Below are 20961 nucleotides of genomic sequence, written 5' to 3' on the forward strand. Positions count from 1 at the left end.
ATGACCGGGTTCTGCAAATTTTACTAGGGACACATTAGTACTACATTTTCAATGGTTTTTTTCATCAAAATTAATGATAATTGCTTACATGGTTGTACTTTCTGCAGACAGCTTATTTGAAAATTGTTGTTGGTTGACTGCTGATTGCCTGATCCATATATTACTGATGCAAAACAGGTTAAATATTATTGGTGAGTACCACCAGAATTGATTACTCAAGGGCCTGAATATGCATAATGAACTCTGATGAAGCTAAAACTGGCAGGTATTGTGAGAAACGAAATGGTATTGATATCTCTAAACTTAAGCTCATGAGTTAGGGCTGACATATGAGCAAGCTGTTTATGGGCTAGCACATGTTAGGCTCGAAAGTTAGCTCAAGCTCGGGTTGCTTGGTTAGCAAACGAGCAAAGCTAAAGCCATGCTGAGCTCCCTCGTGCTCAACCTTGTTCAGCACAAAATATGAATATATAAATAATTTATATATTATATTTATAATTATCATTAATAATACAAAACTTATTCTTTATATTCATTTATCATAAATTAATAAAATTTTTAAAAACAAAATATAAATTTACTTATAAATTAAAATATAATAAAAATGAGTCCAATAGTTTAAAATCTCCTGTTCACTCTAGAATTTGAATGAGCTGGCTCTACCTCAACTTAATTACAAAATAAGATGGGTGTAATCAGGCTTGGCCACGTCCGGCTCCTTTACACCCGGCATAAGCGTTCCATGCTCTTCTCCCCTTCTCCTGTTTACCTTTTTGTCCGCAAGCTATATAAATTTAACATCAGGAATTATATATCAGTCTTTCTTCCATCAACCAGCAACTTAAAAGAAGACCCCAAGCATTATCATTTGAAAAACCCATCCATGTCTTGCTTGCTGACCCCGTGCAAGCAGAAGAGTATTTCATCAATGGTCAAACACGTTGTTCAATTTATCTTACTGCTGCTAACTAAATTTGCACGTATGCAGATGCCTAGTCATCTCTATTGTATTAAAACAAAAAACACAAAACCAGAAGAAAAGCTTTCCATCACATAGCTAAAAAATTTATACAGCTCAGGACAAGAGGGACAAAGCAGAAAAGAAATAGGAGATACGTTGTTATATACAAAACCATATTTTTCATATTTATATACAGTGAGGTAGTTTGCTTGCACTGTTAGAAATTCAAACCAATGTGTTAATCAAACTTGTTAAATAATCAATGTTTCTTTCCATTTTGTCATGCAAACTTGTCGGAAGATGAGAAGAAAATGTCATTACAACCGTCAATAGTCTGGCTATACATCTCCTGATATGAGCAAAAAGTACTTAAAAACATATGCCTCTTGCTCTATGAACATAGCCGAGAACCTATGCACTGAATGCACAACATTTCATCGATAACCAGATCTCACAATGACAGCGATAACAGTGGGCACAATGTTAATAGCTATTGGTCCTGAACTTGTGTCTATAACAAATATCCAATACAGCTTGTCATCCAATTGTTTGTACCATATGCACATTAACATCAATGAGTCCACCTCCAAAATGCAAACACCACAACCACGGTGATGATCATACCAGCATATGCAATCCACTTGTCTACACGGTGCCGCCTCTCAATTAGCTTTAACACCGAATTTGATAGTCCTACTGTGTTGAGGATATCCAGAGCTTTCCTTTGCGCTCTCTGCACCCACAAAACAGAAGAAAACAACACTATGAAGCTCAAATATCTGTCAGAATGAAAATAAATTTCGGACCTGTTTCTTCTGCATATTGAACTCCATAGTTAGAACCATATATTCTAAATGATAAGATTCTCTTATGCACTCAAAGCAAGACATGATGCAAAAAGATATTCTAGTTTGGAGAGATTTCATGTCAAGGGAGAATAATAGTGACCTTCAACCGATCTCTCTGATCAGCATACTTGGAGAGAACAGCCACTCCAGTGGCATAAGCCTCCTCAAGCATCATAGAGGAATTGCGGGCTGACTGCATTGCTTGTGCTTCCTCATCAAAAATTTTCAGGATATGTGCAGACTCGCCATTCTGCAACATGTAATCCCTGTATGAGTGACTAGCTAAAGGGTAAACTTAAAAAATATCTGACCATCAGAAACTCATACAAGCACGTAACAAAAAATACTTCCAATATGAAATACTTATCAGGACATATATAAAATAAGTGCAACACATTCAAAAGCTTGGCATCTGCTAATTTTGCAAATCTCTATAATGTGGTGGTAGGTGTTTGACTCTCCACCAATTTTAATATATACAGGTAGACGATTACACGCAGCAGTTCAATAAAGTGTTAACTATAGAAAAATGTGCCCCCTGTTGTATAAGTGAGATATAGAGAGCTTCCTTTCTAGAGTTTCTACAAGAGTGAGTTTTGGGTGTAAAATCCAATTTCTACAGTAAACTCTTATCTAGAGCTGAAAGAGAAAATTCAATAAGAAGAGAAAAAGAATGAGGATTAAGAAGGAAATGGGAATAATTTTAGTCAGTGAATCTTCTCTCAAGGTAAATTTTCTCATGCAGTTGTCCTCTCATTAAGCTATTTTCCAGAAAATTCTCCTTGCTGATTGATCTTACAAACTGACCTACTTTTCTCTTACCAATCACCATGAGTGGAGCTTATCTATCATAAGTTGTAGAACTTCTGAGGTCTGGTTATGTCTCTCTATCTAATTGGTTCTCTTAGCAGCTTCAGCCCATAGTGTAACACTTGTAATTTGATTGCATAACTCTACATTAGTCCGTACGCTACATTATAATGAGAGGTCATTAAGTTACGTCATTGATGATCCCACCATCTGTATGGTGAACAAATTATTGTTACCAAACTTCCGTACAATAAAGGGGCAGATTCTATACCGCTCTTTCTAGTAATTCTGCTCTCTCTTTAGCTTCCAGAATCCTCTTTTGATGACGCAATGAATGCCTGTCCAGACTTTCCTTAAAGGAATTGGCTTCTTCGGCAACCTGTTCAACTTTTCTGCACCACCATGGAATATTTATGAAGGCTCGAAAATCAATCATTATAAATATATGATAATGATCTACTCGTTGAACTGTTTAATTCAATGCTAATAATTAACACATCATATACATATTAAATCAAGAAACATGGATTGAAAAAACTTGAGATGTAAATGTGAAATGTCAATGTAAGATAATTCTATTTCAATTACAGTTAGTGTCGTCGCAACCTGTACTTCTATCAAATATTGATGTGAACAGTAAATAGTGAGTTCTCTCTGAGCAAAAGATCTGAAGAACTGCAAAGCATCCTAAGCCATGGTTTTCCATTGAAAATAACTGGTAGAAGATGACTGTATTAGCTAGTCTATTGACATGCATCCAGACTTGCTCCAAAATAAACAGAAGAAGAAGAAAAAAAATGCATCCAGAGTCATTATCAGCTCACTCTGATAATATAACACACCAAAACGAGGCTCATCAATTTGCAGACTCGGAATCAACAAAGGCATGGTAATTGAAGACATGCAGAGTTATGCAAAATTTTCTTTTCTTTCTTCCTTTCTTTTTATTTGATACTACCGATGAAAGAGAAGTATCATTTGAAGACAAAACATTCGACAAGCACACAAACTAAACTATTCGACACTACGAAGGTTTGGAGGGCCACCATTGTGCACCATGCTTCAAGAATACTGGCATAGAACCACGGTGCTTAGTTCTGTAGACTGTCCATGCACCCTGTACTGCTTTATTTGGTTTGTGTCAACTCCCCCTTCCCATTTTAAACTCGTGCCCAACCATCCTAGCAGGTTTTATCTTCTATTAAAAACTGTTGGAACTCTTTCCATTTTTAGGATTTTTGAGTGCCTAATCTACAGATTTGACATGGTAATGACAGAAAACCATTGTCCTATATTGACTAAAGGTTACAATCAAGATGGCACATAGTAGTCTGTCTTCTCGTAGTACTACTAGTATGAGCTTCCCATAGTTCTCCAATATGTGTACAATTAAGGCTGCAAGTGGACTGGATTGATAACTCAATCAAATCTGTAATGGGCTTATGTGAATTGAAGCTTGATTTTAGAAATATGATCCATTTCAAATATGGATTGGATTTGGATCCCTAATGACCTTGATCCAAACCCAAACAAACCCAAATGTTGCTGAAATTAATAGCATTCTATATTTCACAACTCTCTTGAATTTAAAAAATTATTCTTTCATTAATAAACATAATGTGGTTGGTTAACCATTAATTTGTGTTGTTGGTCAAAATATATATGTGGTTGTCCATAAAATTTTATGTTGAATAGGTTGTTTGTAAATTATATTGATTGCATAATTAGGTATCAATTTTATTCACGTTTCTTATGGTTTGTGTTTGGATTATTCTGGACCCAATTTAACCTGAAAATCCTGACCGATTGATGAAATATATCATAAATCCGATCTCAATCCGCCCAAATAGAAATGGATTAGTATTGGGTTCAAATTTTTGACCCAACTCAAATATGAATTCGATTTGAGATATGCCAATCTCCATTCCAACCCAACCAGCATGCAACCCTGTGTAAAATGCCTAAATTATATTGTTAATGTGTAGACATAATTAAATATTTTTTGCAGTTATTGTAATGAATCTTGAGCTTACTTTAAGTGTTAACTTGCAAGACAAACTACTTGAAATTATGCAATGCACATGACAAACAAGAATAAATAAAGATATTTAGAATGATTTTGTGATTCTATATTTTCTAAAACAGGCTAAATTATGCTTTTTTAGAACATATTTTCGTATATAGTAGTTACACTTACACGTGTAGTATATCTTAGCACGTAAATCAATAAATATTTTTTATATGCTACTAAATTCTATACATGTGCAAGCCAAGTTTCAACATGATGCTATGGCCCTTGACCCGTCAAAAAAAAAAGAACGAAGGAAGGAGAAAAGAAAAATGAAAAGAGCCACTAACCCTATAGTAGAAGCCAACAAAAAAAGTCAGCAAGTATTGCAGCATGACTAATAATTCATCTACATCTGCAAATTAAGTCTCGGAACAAGTAACTAACAAAAGCAAAATTCATAGTTAAGCCATGCCACAGCCAGCAAGAGGATTTAGGGGTTTAGCTAAGCCATTCATTTATTTATCCTTGTTGTCGTGCATAATTTATTTCCTCCAATTAGGCTTGAATGTGCTTGAGCCAACCTGACACAGAGCATGCCAAGCTACGCTTTGGAATGAACTTTTTCTAGCTTCCAGTAAGGCCTTTAAAATCCAAGATTAGACTATATTCAAAATTGGTTCTGGTGGCCCCTTGCTCAGCCCAAGCCCAACTGAAGCCCATTCAAAAATAATATGTATACAAATACATATATATACATGTCTTTTACGAACAAATCATGACCACTAGTTCATCTTAAATAAATCACTTGGATGAAATCCAAGTCCTCTCAGCTTAATGCTATTAGAACCCTAGTCCCTCTTCTTCACTTTCCCCTTTTCTCCATTTCTCCTCCCATTTCCTGCTTGACTTCTCCCCTTTTCCTTATATCTCCTTCCCTCTTCCTCCTTTGCTCCACCTCCCTCCCCTCTCCCTCTCCTCCCTCTAATTTTTCTTCAATTTTATGTCCATACCAAAGCAGGCTCCTCAATCTTTACATCCATTGAGTTCCAACTCTTGGCAGAACTAGTAATCCCCATTATTACAATAAACCAAGCACATCCATCAACCTCAATCGCTACACTGTCCATTACTCCTCTGCTCTAGATGCCTTTATAATAAATGGGATTGATCAAGTCCAAGCACAATAGAAGCACAAGCATACAATAATAATTTTAGGCTTTGCTTAGGCCCGAGCAAGTGTAAAGCAATGCAAGCTAGGCCCAGGAATTTGGGTAGCCCAATGCAACCTAGCCCATTTCTAAACCTAATTCCATGCTTCTTGTATGAGACTCAAAAGGATGATTTAAAATTTCTAGACAGAAAATTTTTAAGAATCTACATAGGAGAAGGATATCCGAAAGGTATCATCCACAACCTCATAACAACATTATTTCAAACTTGAAATCACAAAAATCATCATCTAGCCTCTTCCCAATTATTTGAGGTTGGCTTTATGGCTCCGCATTCGCCAAGTATTCCTATCTAGGGTTATTTCAAACTTCAAACGTAGGGTAGAAAGAAAGGAAGAGATCATCAAAGTTACAACCACAATCTTTCTGATGAAATTTTCAGATGTTAGCGAAAGTTTTCTTCCATTAGAAGTGGTCTCAAATAATGACCTATAAAATTTGATCCCACAAGGATACAACAGCAAACCACTAAACCAACTCATTAGACCAACTAATAGATATGTCAAACCAATGTGATACTGATGTCGAGAGGTGTTGAACTTGTGCTGAAAATTCAAAACAGAAAGAGAAAGTCAATGCAACTGATTGTGGCGAGATAGAAACCCCACTGTGGCACAATACAACATGAAGTGTTTGAACATCAGCGGCAATGGTGACCCGCAAGCCAGTTGGCTCTAAATAGGAACAAATGGTAGCTAGAAGAGGGCAGAGTCGGTTCATTTTCTCCTAAAAACACCACCTTGGTTGGCCAATCTAAGGATACAGCCCTCACATCACTCGCTTGCAATCCCTAGGAATCCACTGAAAGATAGGAGAGTGAGAGAATAGAGAGAAGGCAAGGATAATTCCCACAGTAAAATTTGCACTAATCAATAACTCTAGCATGACTACACGAGGAGCTCCAATGGGGTATGTATAAGTAGCACAAAGGAATTCTTTTCTTCACCTTTCCAATATGGCATTCCTAATTTTATTATAACTAGAATAACTCTAACTATCAACTTCCCTAATAACATCAAAAGTCCCCTAAAGAAAAGTTCACAACAATTAAAACTTCTTAAAACTGACTAACATCAAACGTTTCTAACAAAGAATTTGCGCCCAAGTGGGGCGGCATCCAATGTGGGACTCAAACCCACTTGCCCAACAAGCAAACTCTACACGCTCTAGCGTTAGATACAAAGATGAAATAATCAAGAAGGGTCTCCATTATGAGATTGTGAACTAGCACTACAAGGTGGGCATACAAATTTGTGAATCTCCATAAGGCGGTAGTTCTTTCACTTGATTGATAGGAGTAAACATGCATTACTCCTCAATACCAACTCAAATTATCTTCAGTTCCATGCTGGCTTATGCTACTATATATTGTGTGGCACACAACATACCAACACTGAACCAACATTGGGGTATAGTTGCATTCCCATTGCCTACAAGCCATGAAGAATTGATATGGTGTGTGATGGCATTTAAAATGCCTATACACGCCTCATGACACTAGCATGCGGCACTTAAAACCCTATATCTAAGTTATATGTAAAGAACCATCCAAAAACCAATGTAGTCGGTAGGAAGGTAGGTGTGAGCAATTGGCTAAAAAGGGTGTGGAGGTCTAAACAAACACTCACCATTGATAACCAATTATCCTCAAGTACAACATCCAAATGATTTATAATTAGTTAGATCTAATTAATCTCACCTCAATGAACTGATAATTCATCTTTAACCAACAAAAAGTTTCTAAAACATTAAACCAATATTGATTTTCATAGTAAAAACCTAGTCTTCTGATTTCCAATGGCAACAAAAGATAGGCTAAAGAAAAGCAAAAAAGTGGGGGAAAAAGTCTCACAATTGTGTTGTCCAACTAGATTTGGTTAGTTATTGTGACAAATTGTGCCGTTGAACATAAAATCTTCATTATCTAGAGCAAAGTTCGTAATCTCGATACCAGATACCATATCAGTACCTTATCGATTCGGTACGGTACAGTATGGTACAGTACGCATTCTGTATTGAAATAATTCTCTAACTATTTTTTCAATTTCTATCTTAGTGCGCCTCGATACAGATTGGTACAGGCCGGTATGCACCTTGGTACAAGTGGGTATGCCTCGATACAAGGTACGAGGTTTGTACCAACTTAAAGTTGAATTTCGTACCCATTTTTTTCGAGTATGGTACGGTACGGCCCGTAGTGGATGATATGGGCGGTACAACAAACCATGATCTAGAGTATTAAACTTGAAGCCTTCCACGAAGTACAGTGAATCCCTTTCAGAAACTTGTTTATAGACTCTTTCTTAGAAAGAGAAATAAAAGAGGAATGAGTCACCTCGCCGTTGTTCCTTGTGACACTCAAGTTTTACCATTTATTAACATAAAGAAAGACTATTCTCTTAGCCAACTTTCTGACTAGCACCAAGACTAGTTTATGGACCATGTACTAAACAAATTCCAATCAATGTGGTTATATGCGATCTTACAAAGGCATTAGAATACCTATAATTACACGCCAATCCTAGTGGCACTATAACATCCATACATCCATCATAAGAATGAGTAAGAAAACCAATCTTTCATTAAGACATTTTATAAGGTCACCATCTTCAGTGAAACGCTTAAACTAAAAATCAGCACTTCCATCACATTCTTGTAAGCACTATTGATTCCATCTTGTACAAGACAATAAACTCAAACTAGAGGCAGAACAGGTAGAATATCTATTTTATCAAAGGATAAAAAGAGGACAAAATATAAATAGGATTTTCTAAATGATAAATGAAAAAAAAAGAAATGGATGGAAACATCATGGTTTTTTATGTGCAATAATGCAATATTAATTGGCTAAGGCAAATATCTTGTCCCCCAAGCAAAATGAAAATAATTTAACTCCCAAGTCACATACTCCAAGATCAACAATTTGCTCCAGATTAGCTCTTATGGCATCCTCTTCATCAAGAGATTAGAATTTTTCAATGATGTAGAGCCATGAGCTCCTTTCAAAAATATGTTTATTAATCTCCAACCTCATCACCTTCTTTGTGATTTCATTCTTTGATTTTATGTTTCGTCATTATGTAAAGAAACAATATGAGGCATGCAAACACCTCATTTAAAGTTTAAACAATATATTGCTAGGCTCAAACTTCTCCATGTCAACCTTGAATGGATGCCACATTTGTTGGATTTCTTCATATCCCATTAGTTTTATAGATTAGCAAATGGCTTCACGATGTTTTAGGGTGTGCCATTAGGAGAAAACTGGAGACTCCATCCAGATCTAGTTTTATCAAAATAGTTGTCCAACTAAGAGAGAATTAAGTCCTATAGTTGATTAATCCATGTAAATTTAGTGAACGAACAACTGAACAAGCTTATCTGTCAAGATGAACATTCAAAAACTGCAGTATACTAGGGCTCACTTCCTTTACAATTTTTCTCATTAACAAGCACAATCAAAATCCTTTAACTTTATACATAAAGAAATTGGTCCGTCTTCGTAGTCATGCAATCATACATGTTCATGTTGATTTCAATATTAGCATTTGTCCTCTACTAAACTTCATGATCACATAGCTGCATGTTAATCTAAACTTCATGACAGTCTAAAACTAATTTATGATTTCACTAATTAATAGAAATGGTCAAAAAACCCTACAAATAACCAAACAAAGTGTCATAAGAGAACAATCCAGACATATGAATAGCCTATATGATTGATGTTTCATGTTAGAGAAAAATATCATTAGTAGTATAAATATACTACCTAAGGCCACATTTGGCATTGCTTTAGGTAGTATAGTTTTTTCCTATAAAGCTTTGGGCAGTAGAGCTTCCGTTAGTATAGCTTTTAATAAAAAGCTATTTGTTGTTTGATATCTATATTTTTAAAGTGTTGTAGAACTTTAATATATATTTAGTATTCAAAGTGAGAAAATACTTTTATTACCAAAAATAATAATAAAGGACATTGCACAGTACTTTCAATTATCTAATTTGTTTGTGTTATCAAAAACTACAATTATAAAGCATTATTAATTTATAAATTATTTATTTTGATATTTTAATATAGAAAGTATAATAAATAATGAACTTTATATTTATTATAAAATATAGCAATAATGCTACAATATTATTATATTATAATATTTTTATATTATAATAAATATATAAATATAATATAATTATTATATTAGAAGAATAACAATGATAGTAGTATAATATTATTATACTATAGTACGATACAATACAATATTATTGTATTCTATTATTGTTATTATATTGTACTATCAAAACTATTACTATAAAATATTGAAAATTTTTAAATTATTTTTCATATTTTAATCTTAATAATAGAATAATAAATTTAAAATCTTTAATTGATTATGGCATAAAAAACACCAACTTAAATGATTATGGCAATAAAAAGTATTTTAAATTAATTTTTTTAAACAAATCTGTTTTCTGGACTCGAATCCAAGTCTCTTGAGTGTGACCTTTTGCTTCCCCCAAAAAAAAACTTCCCGATGCGTCTAAAGTACAGCTTTTGCCTAAAAGCTCCAAATTAAATTTTTAACTTAGTAGACCTTTTCAACTTCTGGAGGAGTAAGAAAGCTATTTCAAAATTTTTACCAGATACCTTAAAATCATTCAAAAAAGATTCTGACCCTCCAAAAAGTGCTTTTTGGCCCTTCAAAAGCAACAGCAAACAGCGCCTAAATCTAAATTTACAACACAAGAGCAAATGAATAGGTTTAAGTTCCATGTGGTATAGGAGAAATTCTTTTGTTTCAATATTATTTCATGTTCTTCAGGGTTCTTTTGAGTAGAGCAACCAAATGTTGACTCAGACTTACTAATATCTTCTTACCAGCAGGGCATGCTTACAGGCCACCTGATGTGCAAGTTAGCTTTCTTAGGCCCAAAGATCATGCAAGGAGTCAACTCCCCATGCACCATAATTATGCCAATAACCTAATTTTATGTTCGACCGATGGGGCACCAATTGGGCCCTGAACACTTCCAGCATTATGTGAATGTCATGCTTAAGTCTCCCTAATATGTTCATGCACACCTATGGGTTTCAAATGGGCTCTCTACAAGCCATACAGCCAATCAGAAGTGTCAGAACTCTTCTCCATGGCTTCCACAATTACTCGAGGTGCATCTCAAACCAATAATTAGACTTCGTAGGAGAAGCCCTCTATATCCACGTCATGTTTACTGGGAGAAAGCAGTTCATTCAGTATCTATTGTTACTCTAGTTTTCTTGAGGTGGTGAAAGATTTCAAAATGATTCCTTTAAATTTCAGCAAGCGATCAAAGGCCTTGGTCTTCTACATTCATGAGTGCAAATCGTAAATACCATTATAACTAATGTTACATCGGTACATCATTAAAGGATAAAGAAATTGAAATTAACTGATGCTATCAACAAACAACAGAAAGACAGCGAAATAGCTTTCTGATCTAAACCAACAACCATCTGAATTCCCTTTTCTTAGCAAATCCAATCAAAGCACTAAAAAACACGATAAAAATCTCGAGAAAACAGATCGAAGAGCCAAAAAATGAAACGTAATAATGAAGACGAGGATCAGCGGAACAGCGAGAGACCTAAATATTCGCATCCTGAAACAAAGAAAGGTGGGTTCATGCATGATTTGATGGCATTTACCTCCTCAAGAATCAAGATTCAGAAACAAAAATGAAAATTAGTATTGTATATAAAAAAATTGAAATCAATAGTTGCTATCAATAAACAACAAAGAGGCAGCGGAATAGCTTTCTGCTCTAAACCGACAACCATCTGAATGCCCCCTTCTTTACTTAGACAAATCCAATCAAAGCACTGACAACCACGATAAAGATCTCAAGGAAACAGATCCAAGAGCCAAAAAAAGGAGCCGTAATTACAAATCCGAGGATCAGAGGAATGGCGAGATGTCTAATTATCCGGAACCCAGAGAAAAGAAAGGTGAGATCATGGGTGACTTTATGGCATGCACCTCCCCAAGAATCAAAATTCAGAAAGAAAAGGGAAAATTAGGATTTTTACGCCCCTCCAGAATCAAATCAAATACAGGAGACCTAATCCCACCATCTAACTATCGGAATCGCAAGAAGACGAGAGAAGATGAGATGATCGAGGGTAACATACCTCTTCCAGAGATCGCGCTGGGATTTGGCAGCGATGGAGCGCCAGAGGCGGTCCATGTCGGCGCAGAGAGTGTGGATCTGGGCGATATCCCTCTTGATCGAGAGGGCGAGCTCCGGCGAGTCCGAGACGCCGGCGGCGATGGCGGACGAGGAGGAGGGGATGGAGGAATCGAGGCGCTCGAGGCGGTCGAGGGCATCTCTGGTGCGGAGGAGCAGGCGGCGGGCGCTCTGGTAGATGTCCGAAATCGTGCCCCCACCGCCCCCGCCTCCGCCGCCGCGTCCTTCCATTGGGTGGCTTCTCTCGGAAGACGAGATCGAGGAAACGAAGGACGGGTGGCGAACTCGGAAAAGTGGCCGCCCGTTTTTCCTCCTTTTAACAGAGGGAGGATATGAAATGGAGACGGGAAAGGTGCTATCGAGTCGGGTCCGGATATCGCCAAAACGACTGAGCCCAGATTTGGTCCATCTAAGAATTGGGTCGGATCGGATTGAGGTAAGATCAAGTAGAGTTCAGGTTAGGTAGACAATAGAGTTGGATTGGGTCAAGACCAGGTTTAAGTCATGTATTATATAAATATAATTGGAGGCTTAGCTCGTGTGAATTCTCCATTTGCTATATGAATATTGATATTAGTGATGCTAATATTAATGTTATTATTAAAATTCATAGCTTAATATGCAATATGTAGTAATGATGTCGGTATTGATGTGCTTTGTCATCATTAATGTTCATTACTTATATGCAATAGAAATATGGATATTGAGGCCCTAAGGTTTAAGTCATGTATTATATAAATATAAATGGAGGCTTTGCTCTTGTGAATTCTCCATTTACTATATGAATATTGATATTAATTATGCTAATATTAATGTCATTATTAAAATTCATAGCTTAATATGCATTATATAGTAATGATGTCGGTATTGATGTGCTTTGTCATCATTAATGTTCATTACTTATATGCAATAGAAATATGGATATTGAGGCTTTCTGTTTAATATAATTTGTTATATTGTCATAATGCATTTCAAAAATAATTAGAAAAAAAATTGCACTTGGTCCATCATACGAGCCGATATTAATGAAGAAAATTTCTGAACAGAGGTTCAACTTATGTAGAATTATGTTGCCTAAGGAGACAACCCAAGAGGAGGGGGTGAATTGGGTTTTAATTAATTATGACCAATTAGAAACTATGATAAGTAATTAACTAAATCTATTGCAAGCAAATTAGTTAATTTACTAGATGAAGTGAGTGTAAAGAGAAAAGGAGACAGCAGCCAATACAAACACAAACAAGTTTATAGTGGTTCGGAGCCAACTCTTGCTCCTACGTCCACTTTCCAAGCCGCACTTGGGTTTCACTATAATCCCTAGGATTACAGCCAGTTGTTTTACAAGCTCATAACCTAACTTGTTGTTTTTCCGAGATTACAACGAATTCTGTCGGTTTTCACAGGCTCACCGACTAGAACCACCCAATGGTTTTTCCGGATTCACAATCAAACCTAGTTGGTTTTTTCCGGTTCACCAACCAAAACCTTACACCGTTGGTTTTATATTTGGCTCACTAACAAACCTTACAACCCTTGATTCAATCCCCTGATTGAATCAAGTGAGAAAAAAATAAAGTTTGGAATTTCACAGAGAAAGCTTCTAAACAAGCAAATATGAAAACAATAAATACGAAGTAAAGTTAGAAGCCCTCAAACAGATTTTGGATTGGAAAGTAGGGGCTTCTCGATTTTTGGGTCTCCTCTGAAAGAGCTGAAGATTTGGGGACAGCAGGAGAGCCTTGAATGCGAAGGAAGTACTGGTCGAATTGCCTTAAATGAACTTCTTCCTTCTTTTGCTTGTATTTTCTCTTGAGAAGTTCTTGGTAGGTGGAAATGCCTTTTTACTTGAATGGAATAGCTCACTTCTTGTCTGCTACTGTTCACTGTGGCTATTTAAGGGGTTTCTTTCGAAAACTAGCCGTTAGGAACATATTTGGAGCCATTCTGTCCAGTCTGCACATCCTGACAATATGTCCGTTGGGATCGGAGTCGACTCATGCGATCTGGAGTCGACTCGGCTGTTACTGGAGTCGACTCGCCCTTTATAGGAGATGACTCGTCCACTGTTCAGGATTTGAATTAAAGTGCTTGTCCCGTTCTGGAGTCGACTCGGACCAAACTGGAGTCGACTCGCCAACATCTGGGGATGACTCGGGCACTTAGGAGTCGGCTCGTTCTCAGGGTTCCAGAAACCCATTTATCTGCTTTTCTCTCTCGAGTCGACTCGGGTTCTCTTGGAGTCGACTCGGCTCTCAGAGTCCGAAAAGCCGATCCTCTATCTGTTGATCTGAACTGCCTCGAAGTCGACTCGGACCTTGTTGGGGTCGACTCGGTTGACTTGGGAGTCGACTCTTGAGCACTTGGAGTCGACTCGTTCACAGGGTCTCCGAAGTTGGTTCTCTGCCTTTTAGACTTGCTTTTCTCTAGGAGTCGACTCGGACATAACTGAGAGTCGACTCGCCAAACTTCGGAGTTGACTCGTAACCTTCTGGAGTCGACTCGGTAACAGGGTCTAAAAAACATCGTTCTGTCTTTCTTCTGTTACCCTTTGGAATTGATTCGGAACCGATGGGAGTCGACTCGAAATCTTCGGAGTCGACTCGGTGACAGGGTCTGAAATTTATCTTTCTGTCCTTCTATCTGTTCTCAGTCGGAGTCGACTCGTAGTGTACCGGAGTTGACTCGAGCTTGTGTCAGAACCTCTAAAACACTTAGAGTCGACTTGCAATTTTCCTGAGTCGACTCGAGCTTCAGACTATGGTTCAATTGAGTTCAACACTTAGCCAAATTACTTTGAACCAAGGCTCGACGCACTTAAACATAAATTCACATATATTTGCCTGAAATACTAGATTGAATTCATTAATACAACATGAAATATACTCAAATGTTTTGAGCTCATCAAAATCAAATAGGGGTATAATCAATCACTCCACAATCTTCCCTTTTTGATGATGACAAAACATTGAGTATTTGTAAAGTGAATTGCTCAACCAAGAGGTGATTCATAGTAAAGTTTTGAAATAAATTCTAATGTCTAGTTATTTAATTTATCCAAAATTGAAAGGTATGAAGCAGTAAATCCTGAAATTAAAGCTCCCCCTTTCATTTACAATTATATAAGCCTTCAAGTCATGCAATCAATTGTTTGGCTTATATGTATTTAATGAATTTCCTTTCTTAAGATTTCAGATTCTCTCCCTCAACATGTGCATTCAATTTTGTTTAAGTCTAGTTCAAGTTTTCTGAATTTTCTTTTAATGTTTTGAAACTTTTGAGCTTAAATTCTTACTTTCAGAGGAAAAATATGACAATTTGTTCTTGAGTATGATTCAACTAATCTTCGAATATCCCTTGAATAGATTCTGGAGATTACTCCTTGAGGAGCCCCAATAGAGGGATAATGAGCCTCGAGGTATCGAATCCACTAAGAACAAATTACATTTTGCTTTAAGGATTTTCTTTTGTTTAGTGATTTCCTTTACATTCAATACATCATATTTTCTTCCCCTTTTGTCATCATAGCAAAAAGCATATAACACAGAAAGAGATAACAAGTCAAATTGCACAGTTTTTTGAAAGAAAATCTCTATTCATTTGTATTAAGTTCAAGATTGAATACATTTCAGAAAGTCCACAAAGGACTGTACATCATAAAAATAGAAGTACTACTAGGGTCGTCTAATAGAGGAGGATGAGGCTCCCAAATTTAGTCGGCTAGATCGGAGGACCAGGCTCATCCCCTCAGATACATTTTCTAGTTGTGTGATGATCTCTGAGGTTGCCTTAGTCTGTGTCTCCGCTAGTTGGGTTACACTTTTCTGAATAGTGTCAAGTTTGAAGATTACGGCATTTGCAAACCTTTCCGCACCTTTACTCTGCCTTTCCATCTCTGCTCTGATACCAAGTGGTATCAGAGCAGGTGCTCTTAAATTAAAAGAGTAAAAGATTAAAATGACAACCCCTTTTAGATCTTTTCTTAGTGAGGGGCAATCCACTAATAGGCCTCCATTCTTCAATGGAACTAACTACACCTATTGGAAGGCTAGAATGAAGATATTTATCCAAGCCCAAGACTATGATGTTTGGAGCATCATAGTTAATGGACCATATATTCCTTCTATCTATGTAGATAACATTGCTATACCCAAGCTTGAAAAAGATTGGGATGATAGTGATAGAAGGAAGGCACAACTAAATGCCAAAGCAATGAATGTACTTTATTGTGCCTTAGACCATAATGAATTCAATAGAATTTCTACTTGCAATTCTGCAAAAGAGATATGGGATAAACTTGAAGTGACCCACGAGGGCACGAATCAAGTCAAGGAATCTAAAATAAACATGCTAGTTCATAAGTATGAACTGTTTAAAATGGAATCTAATGAAACCATCACTTGCATGTTCACTAGATTTACTGATATTGTCAACGGCTTAAAAAGCCTTGGCAAAAGTTATACTAATAGTGACATTGCCAGAAAAATTCTTCGATCTTTACCAAGGTCATGGGAAGCCAAGGTAACGGCGATCCAAGAAGCTAAAAACTTGAACAAGCTGCCACTCGAGGAGCTTCTTAGATCTTTGATAACACATGAGCTCACAATAAAGCAACACAGTGAAGAAGAGTCCTCTCACAAGAAAAAGGTAATTGCCCTTAAGTCTACTTCTTCTAACAAGGATCCTTCTTGCAGTAGCAGCAGTGAAGAAGAAGACAATGAGGAAGATGATGAAGAAGCCCTTCTTGTAAGAAAATTCAGAAGATTCATCAACAGGAAGAAGCCTCTCCATAGAAAAAGAGTTCCCTCGAATTTCTTTAACAAGGATAAAGGTAAGAAAAGGGAAGGAGAGGAAATCGGATGTTATGAATGTAAGAAGCCGGCCCATTTCAGAGCTGACTGTCCCTTGATGAAAAAGAACAACAAATACAAAAAGAAGAAAGCTCTTGTCACCATCTGGACTGATACCGATAAATCATCATCATCATCGGAAGATGAACAAGAGGAAAAGGTCAACTTCTTTTTTATGGCGAACAAAAATGAGGTAATATCTGAAACACATTTGGATTTTACTTTTGATGAATTGTATGATGCTTTTAATGAACTAATGGATGAATATAAGACAATAAACCTTAAAAATAAAGAATTGAAGCTAACTAATCAATCTACACTCATAAGTACGATAAATTAATTAAGGATAAGGACTTTATCATCAAAGAAAACTTAAAACTTAAAACAAGCAACCAATGACTAACTCAAAAAACTAATACTTTAATTAAAGATAACGAAAGACTAACTAAGAAAGTTTCAGAACTTAAAAACAGTAACCGAACTCTAAAAGATAACTTTACAAAAGATCTAAATTTACTAAAAACAGAAAAACTGAACTTAACAAAAGAACTTGAAAAATATAAACCTATAGTTGAGAAGTTTACATTTAGTTCTAAAAAACTAGAAATGATTCTTAATAGTCAAAGAGCTGTATTTAATAAAGCCGGTTTAGGGTATAAGCCTAACAACAAGCAAAAATTTCTTAAATTTTTTTTTATAAAAGTCGGGGAAAGTAAAACAAAAAATGTAACTTATTTTTGTTTTGGTAAAGTAGGACATATAGAAAATGTATGTAACCACAAAAAACTGAAGTTAAAAGAAAGATTAAAAAGATTTAGATTCCAAAAGGAACCAACATTACTAACCTTGAAGGATCCAAGAAAACTTGGGTACCTAAAATTGTATGATTTCCTTGTATAGGAGTGTCTGGCAGCCAAGGTCAACAAACACTGTTGGTATTTGGATAGTGGCTGCTCAAGACACATGACGGGTGACAAGGAGCAATTCTTCACTCTAGAGTCTAAAAAAGGTGGTGCGGTGACTTTTGAAGACAACAACCAAGATCACATCATTTGTATAGGTAAAATACAAATTATCCCTTCAACCTTCGTTGATAATGTTCGGTTTGTTGATGGTCTTAAGCATAACTTACTTAGCGTTAGTCAATTATGTGATAGAGGTTTTGATGTTCTGTTTAAGCCATCTTTATGCATCATAACCAACTCAATTGACAATAGCTTAGTATTCAAAGAAATAAGACGTGGCAATGTTTATGTAGTAGATCTTAAAGATCTCGCCAAAAATAGCTGTTGCTTAGTAGCTAGTGATTCTAAAGTCAATGATGCAAGTTGGTTATGGCACCGTAAATTAGGTCATGCAAGTATGGATACAATATCAAAATTAGTTAAAAGAGATTCTGTGATTGGTTTGTCAAAGCTAAAATTTGAGAAAAATAAAAATTTGTGAAGCATGTCAATATGACAAACAATCTAGAAGTTCCTTTAAATCCATAAATTATGTCTCTACTACTAGAACCCTTGAACTACTTCACATTGATCTTTTTGGACCAACTAGAACCACAAGCTTTGGTGGAAACAAGTATGGTCTTGTTATTGTAGATGATTTTTCTAGATACACATGGGTCATATTTTTAGCTCATAAAGATGAAGCATTTTCAGTATTTAAGAAATTTCATAAGGAAGTAACTAACTCAAGAAATGCTTCAGTTATAGCTATTAGGAGTGATCATAGAACGGAACTTGAAAATCATCTATTTAAAAAATTTTGTAGTAAAAAGAGGATAACTCATAATTTTTCTGCACTTAGGACTCCACAACAAAATGGAGTGGTAGAAAGAAAGAATAGAACCCTAGAGAAAATGGCTAGGACCATGTTATGTAAAAGTGATCTCCCAAAGTATTTTTGGAGTGAAGCTATTAACACATCATGTTATATATTAAATAGAGTTTTATTGAGACCAATTATTAAGAAAACACCTTATGAACTTTGGAGAGATAGAAAGTCCAAAGTAAACTACTTTCATGTTTTTGGTTGTAGGTGTTTTGTTCATAATAATGGCAAAGATAACTTAGGACAATTTGATTCCAAATCTGATGAGGGTATCTTTTTGGGATACTCTACATCAAGTAGGGCATATAGAGTCTTTAACAAAAGAACTCTTGTAATTGAAGAATCTATTCATGTTGTTTTTGATAAGACTAATGATGTTTCTTCTAGCAAGAGAGTAGCTTTCGATGATGAAACAGGGATACTTGAGAAAAAGATGGATGATATGACCTTACAAGAGGATGAACCGAAGCAAATTGAAGAGACTTCAACAAGCCAAGAGATAATTGCTGAACATGGGCTTACAAAGGCTTGGAGGTATGCTCACGGTCATCCTAAAGAGTTAAGCTTAGATGATCCATTTCAACTTATTAGAACTAGAGCCTCTCTTAGAAACTTAAATAATTATCTAGCATTTGTTTCACATTTAGAACCTAAAAACATTGAGAAGCTGAAAATGATGTAAATTGGATTAATGCTATGCAAGAGGAACTAAACCAATTTACAAGAAACAAAGTATGGAACTTAGTAGAGAGACCCACTGAATATTCAATAATTGGAACTAAATGGATATACAAAAATAAACTAGATGAAAATGGAGTTGTGGTTAGGAACAAGGCTAGACTAGTAGCAAAAGGTTATAATCAAGAAGAAGGTATAGATTTTGATGAGACCTTTGCTCCTGTGGCTAGACTTGAAGCAATTAGACTGTTACTAGCATATGCTTGTTTCAAAGATTTTAAATTATTTCAAATGGATGTAAAAAGTGCCTTCCTGAATGGGTATATTAATGAGGAGGTTTATGTAGAACAACCTCCTGATTTTGAAAATCATCAATATCCCAATCATGTTTATAAACTAAATAAAGTACTTTATGGCCTAAAACAAGCCCCTAGAGCATGGTATGAAAGACTTAGCAAATTTCTATTAGACCATGAATTTTTTAGAGGAAATATTGATACAATCTTATTTTTGAAAAAAGAAAACAAAGATTTGTTAGTAGTGCAGATTTATGTAGATGATATTATTTTCGGTGCTACTAACAATCGTCTTTGCAAAGAGTTTGCTGATTTAATGCAGAGTGAATTCGAGATGAGTATGATGGGAGAATTAAACCACTTCCTCGGACTTCAAATCAAACAATCCAAGAAAGGAATTTTCATCAATCAAGCTAAATACATCAAGAAAATGCTAAAGAAGTTTGATATGGATGGAAACAAGTCAATTGGCACTCCCATGAGCTCATCATGTAAACTAGACAAAGATGAATCAGGTAAATCAGTAGATCAAAAGCTGTATAGAGGTATGATAGGATTATTATTATATCTTACAGCAAGTAGACCTGATATCATGTTTAGTGCATGCATGTGTGCTAGATATCAATCTAATCCTAAGGAATCACACCTAATTGTAGTTAAGAGAATTTTTAAATATCTAATAGGAACAAAAAATATAGGTCTATGGTACTCTAAAGAATGAAGCATAAACTTAGTAGGGTATACGGATTCTGACTTCGCTAGTTGTAAACTTGATAGAAAAAGTACCAGCGGATCATGTCAATTCTTAGGAGAGAACTTAATCTCATGGTTTAACAAGAAATAAAACTTGGTTGCACTATCCACGGCGGAAGCCGAAAATGTTGCTGCCGGGAGTTGTTGTGCTCAAATTTTATGGATCAAGCAACAACTTGAAGATTATGGCATTAAACAAGATAAGATTTCCATAAATTATGATAATACAAATGCCACAAATCTAACTGAAAATCCAATTCAACACTCAAAAATTAAACATATTAAGATAAGACATCACTTCATAAGAGATATGTGTTAAATGGTGATGTGATACTTGAATTTGTTTGTACTGATGATCAACTTGCTAATATCTTCACAAAATCCTTGAGTGAAGATCGATTTTGTATCCTTAGAAGAGGATTAAGAGTGATTGATCCATTTTTGTGATACTCTCCTATAATTCATTGATTTTGATGATT

At 35.7% G+C, this 20961-nt stretch overlaps 1 protein-coding gene across 1 annotated transcript; it reads right to left on the reverse strand.

Annotated features, from left to right (window-relative positions):
• Positions 1-1202: 1202 nt before the first annotated feature.
• LOC103722759 (membrin-11-like) lies at positions 1203-12381 on the reverse strand. The gene is made up of 4 exons (XM_008813433.6): positions 12023-12381; positions 2891-3011; positions 1910-2059; positions 1203-1694 (listed from the first exon to the last, which is right to left on the reverse strand). Exons 1-4 carry the CDS (start codon positions 12307-12309, stop codon positions 1533-1535), a joined length of 720 nt encoding a protein of 239 aa, XP_008811655.1. The 5' UTR covers positions 12310-12381; the 3' UTR covers positions 1203-1532.
• Positions 12382-20961: the final 8580 nt, after the last annotated feature.

Source organism: Phoenix dactylifera, chromosome 4 (genome assembly GCF_051530095.1).
Source record: "Phoenix dactylifera cultivar Ajwa chromosome 4, Ajwa_hap1_PhDact_Kaust_v1.1, whole genome shotgun sequence".
In the NCBI taxonomy this organism is placed as follows: Eukaryota; Viridiplantae; Streptophyta; class Magnoliopsida; order Arecales; family Arecaceae; genus Phoenix; species Phoenix dactylifera.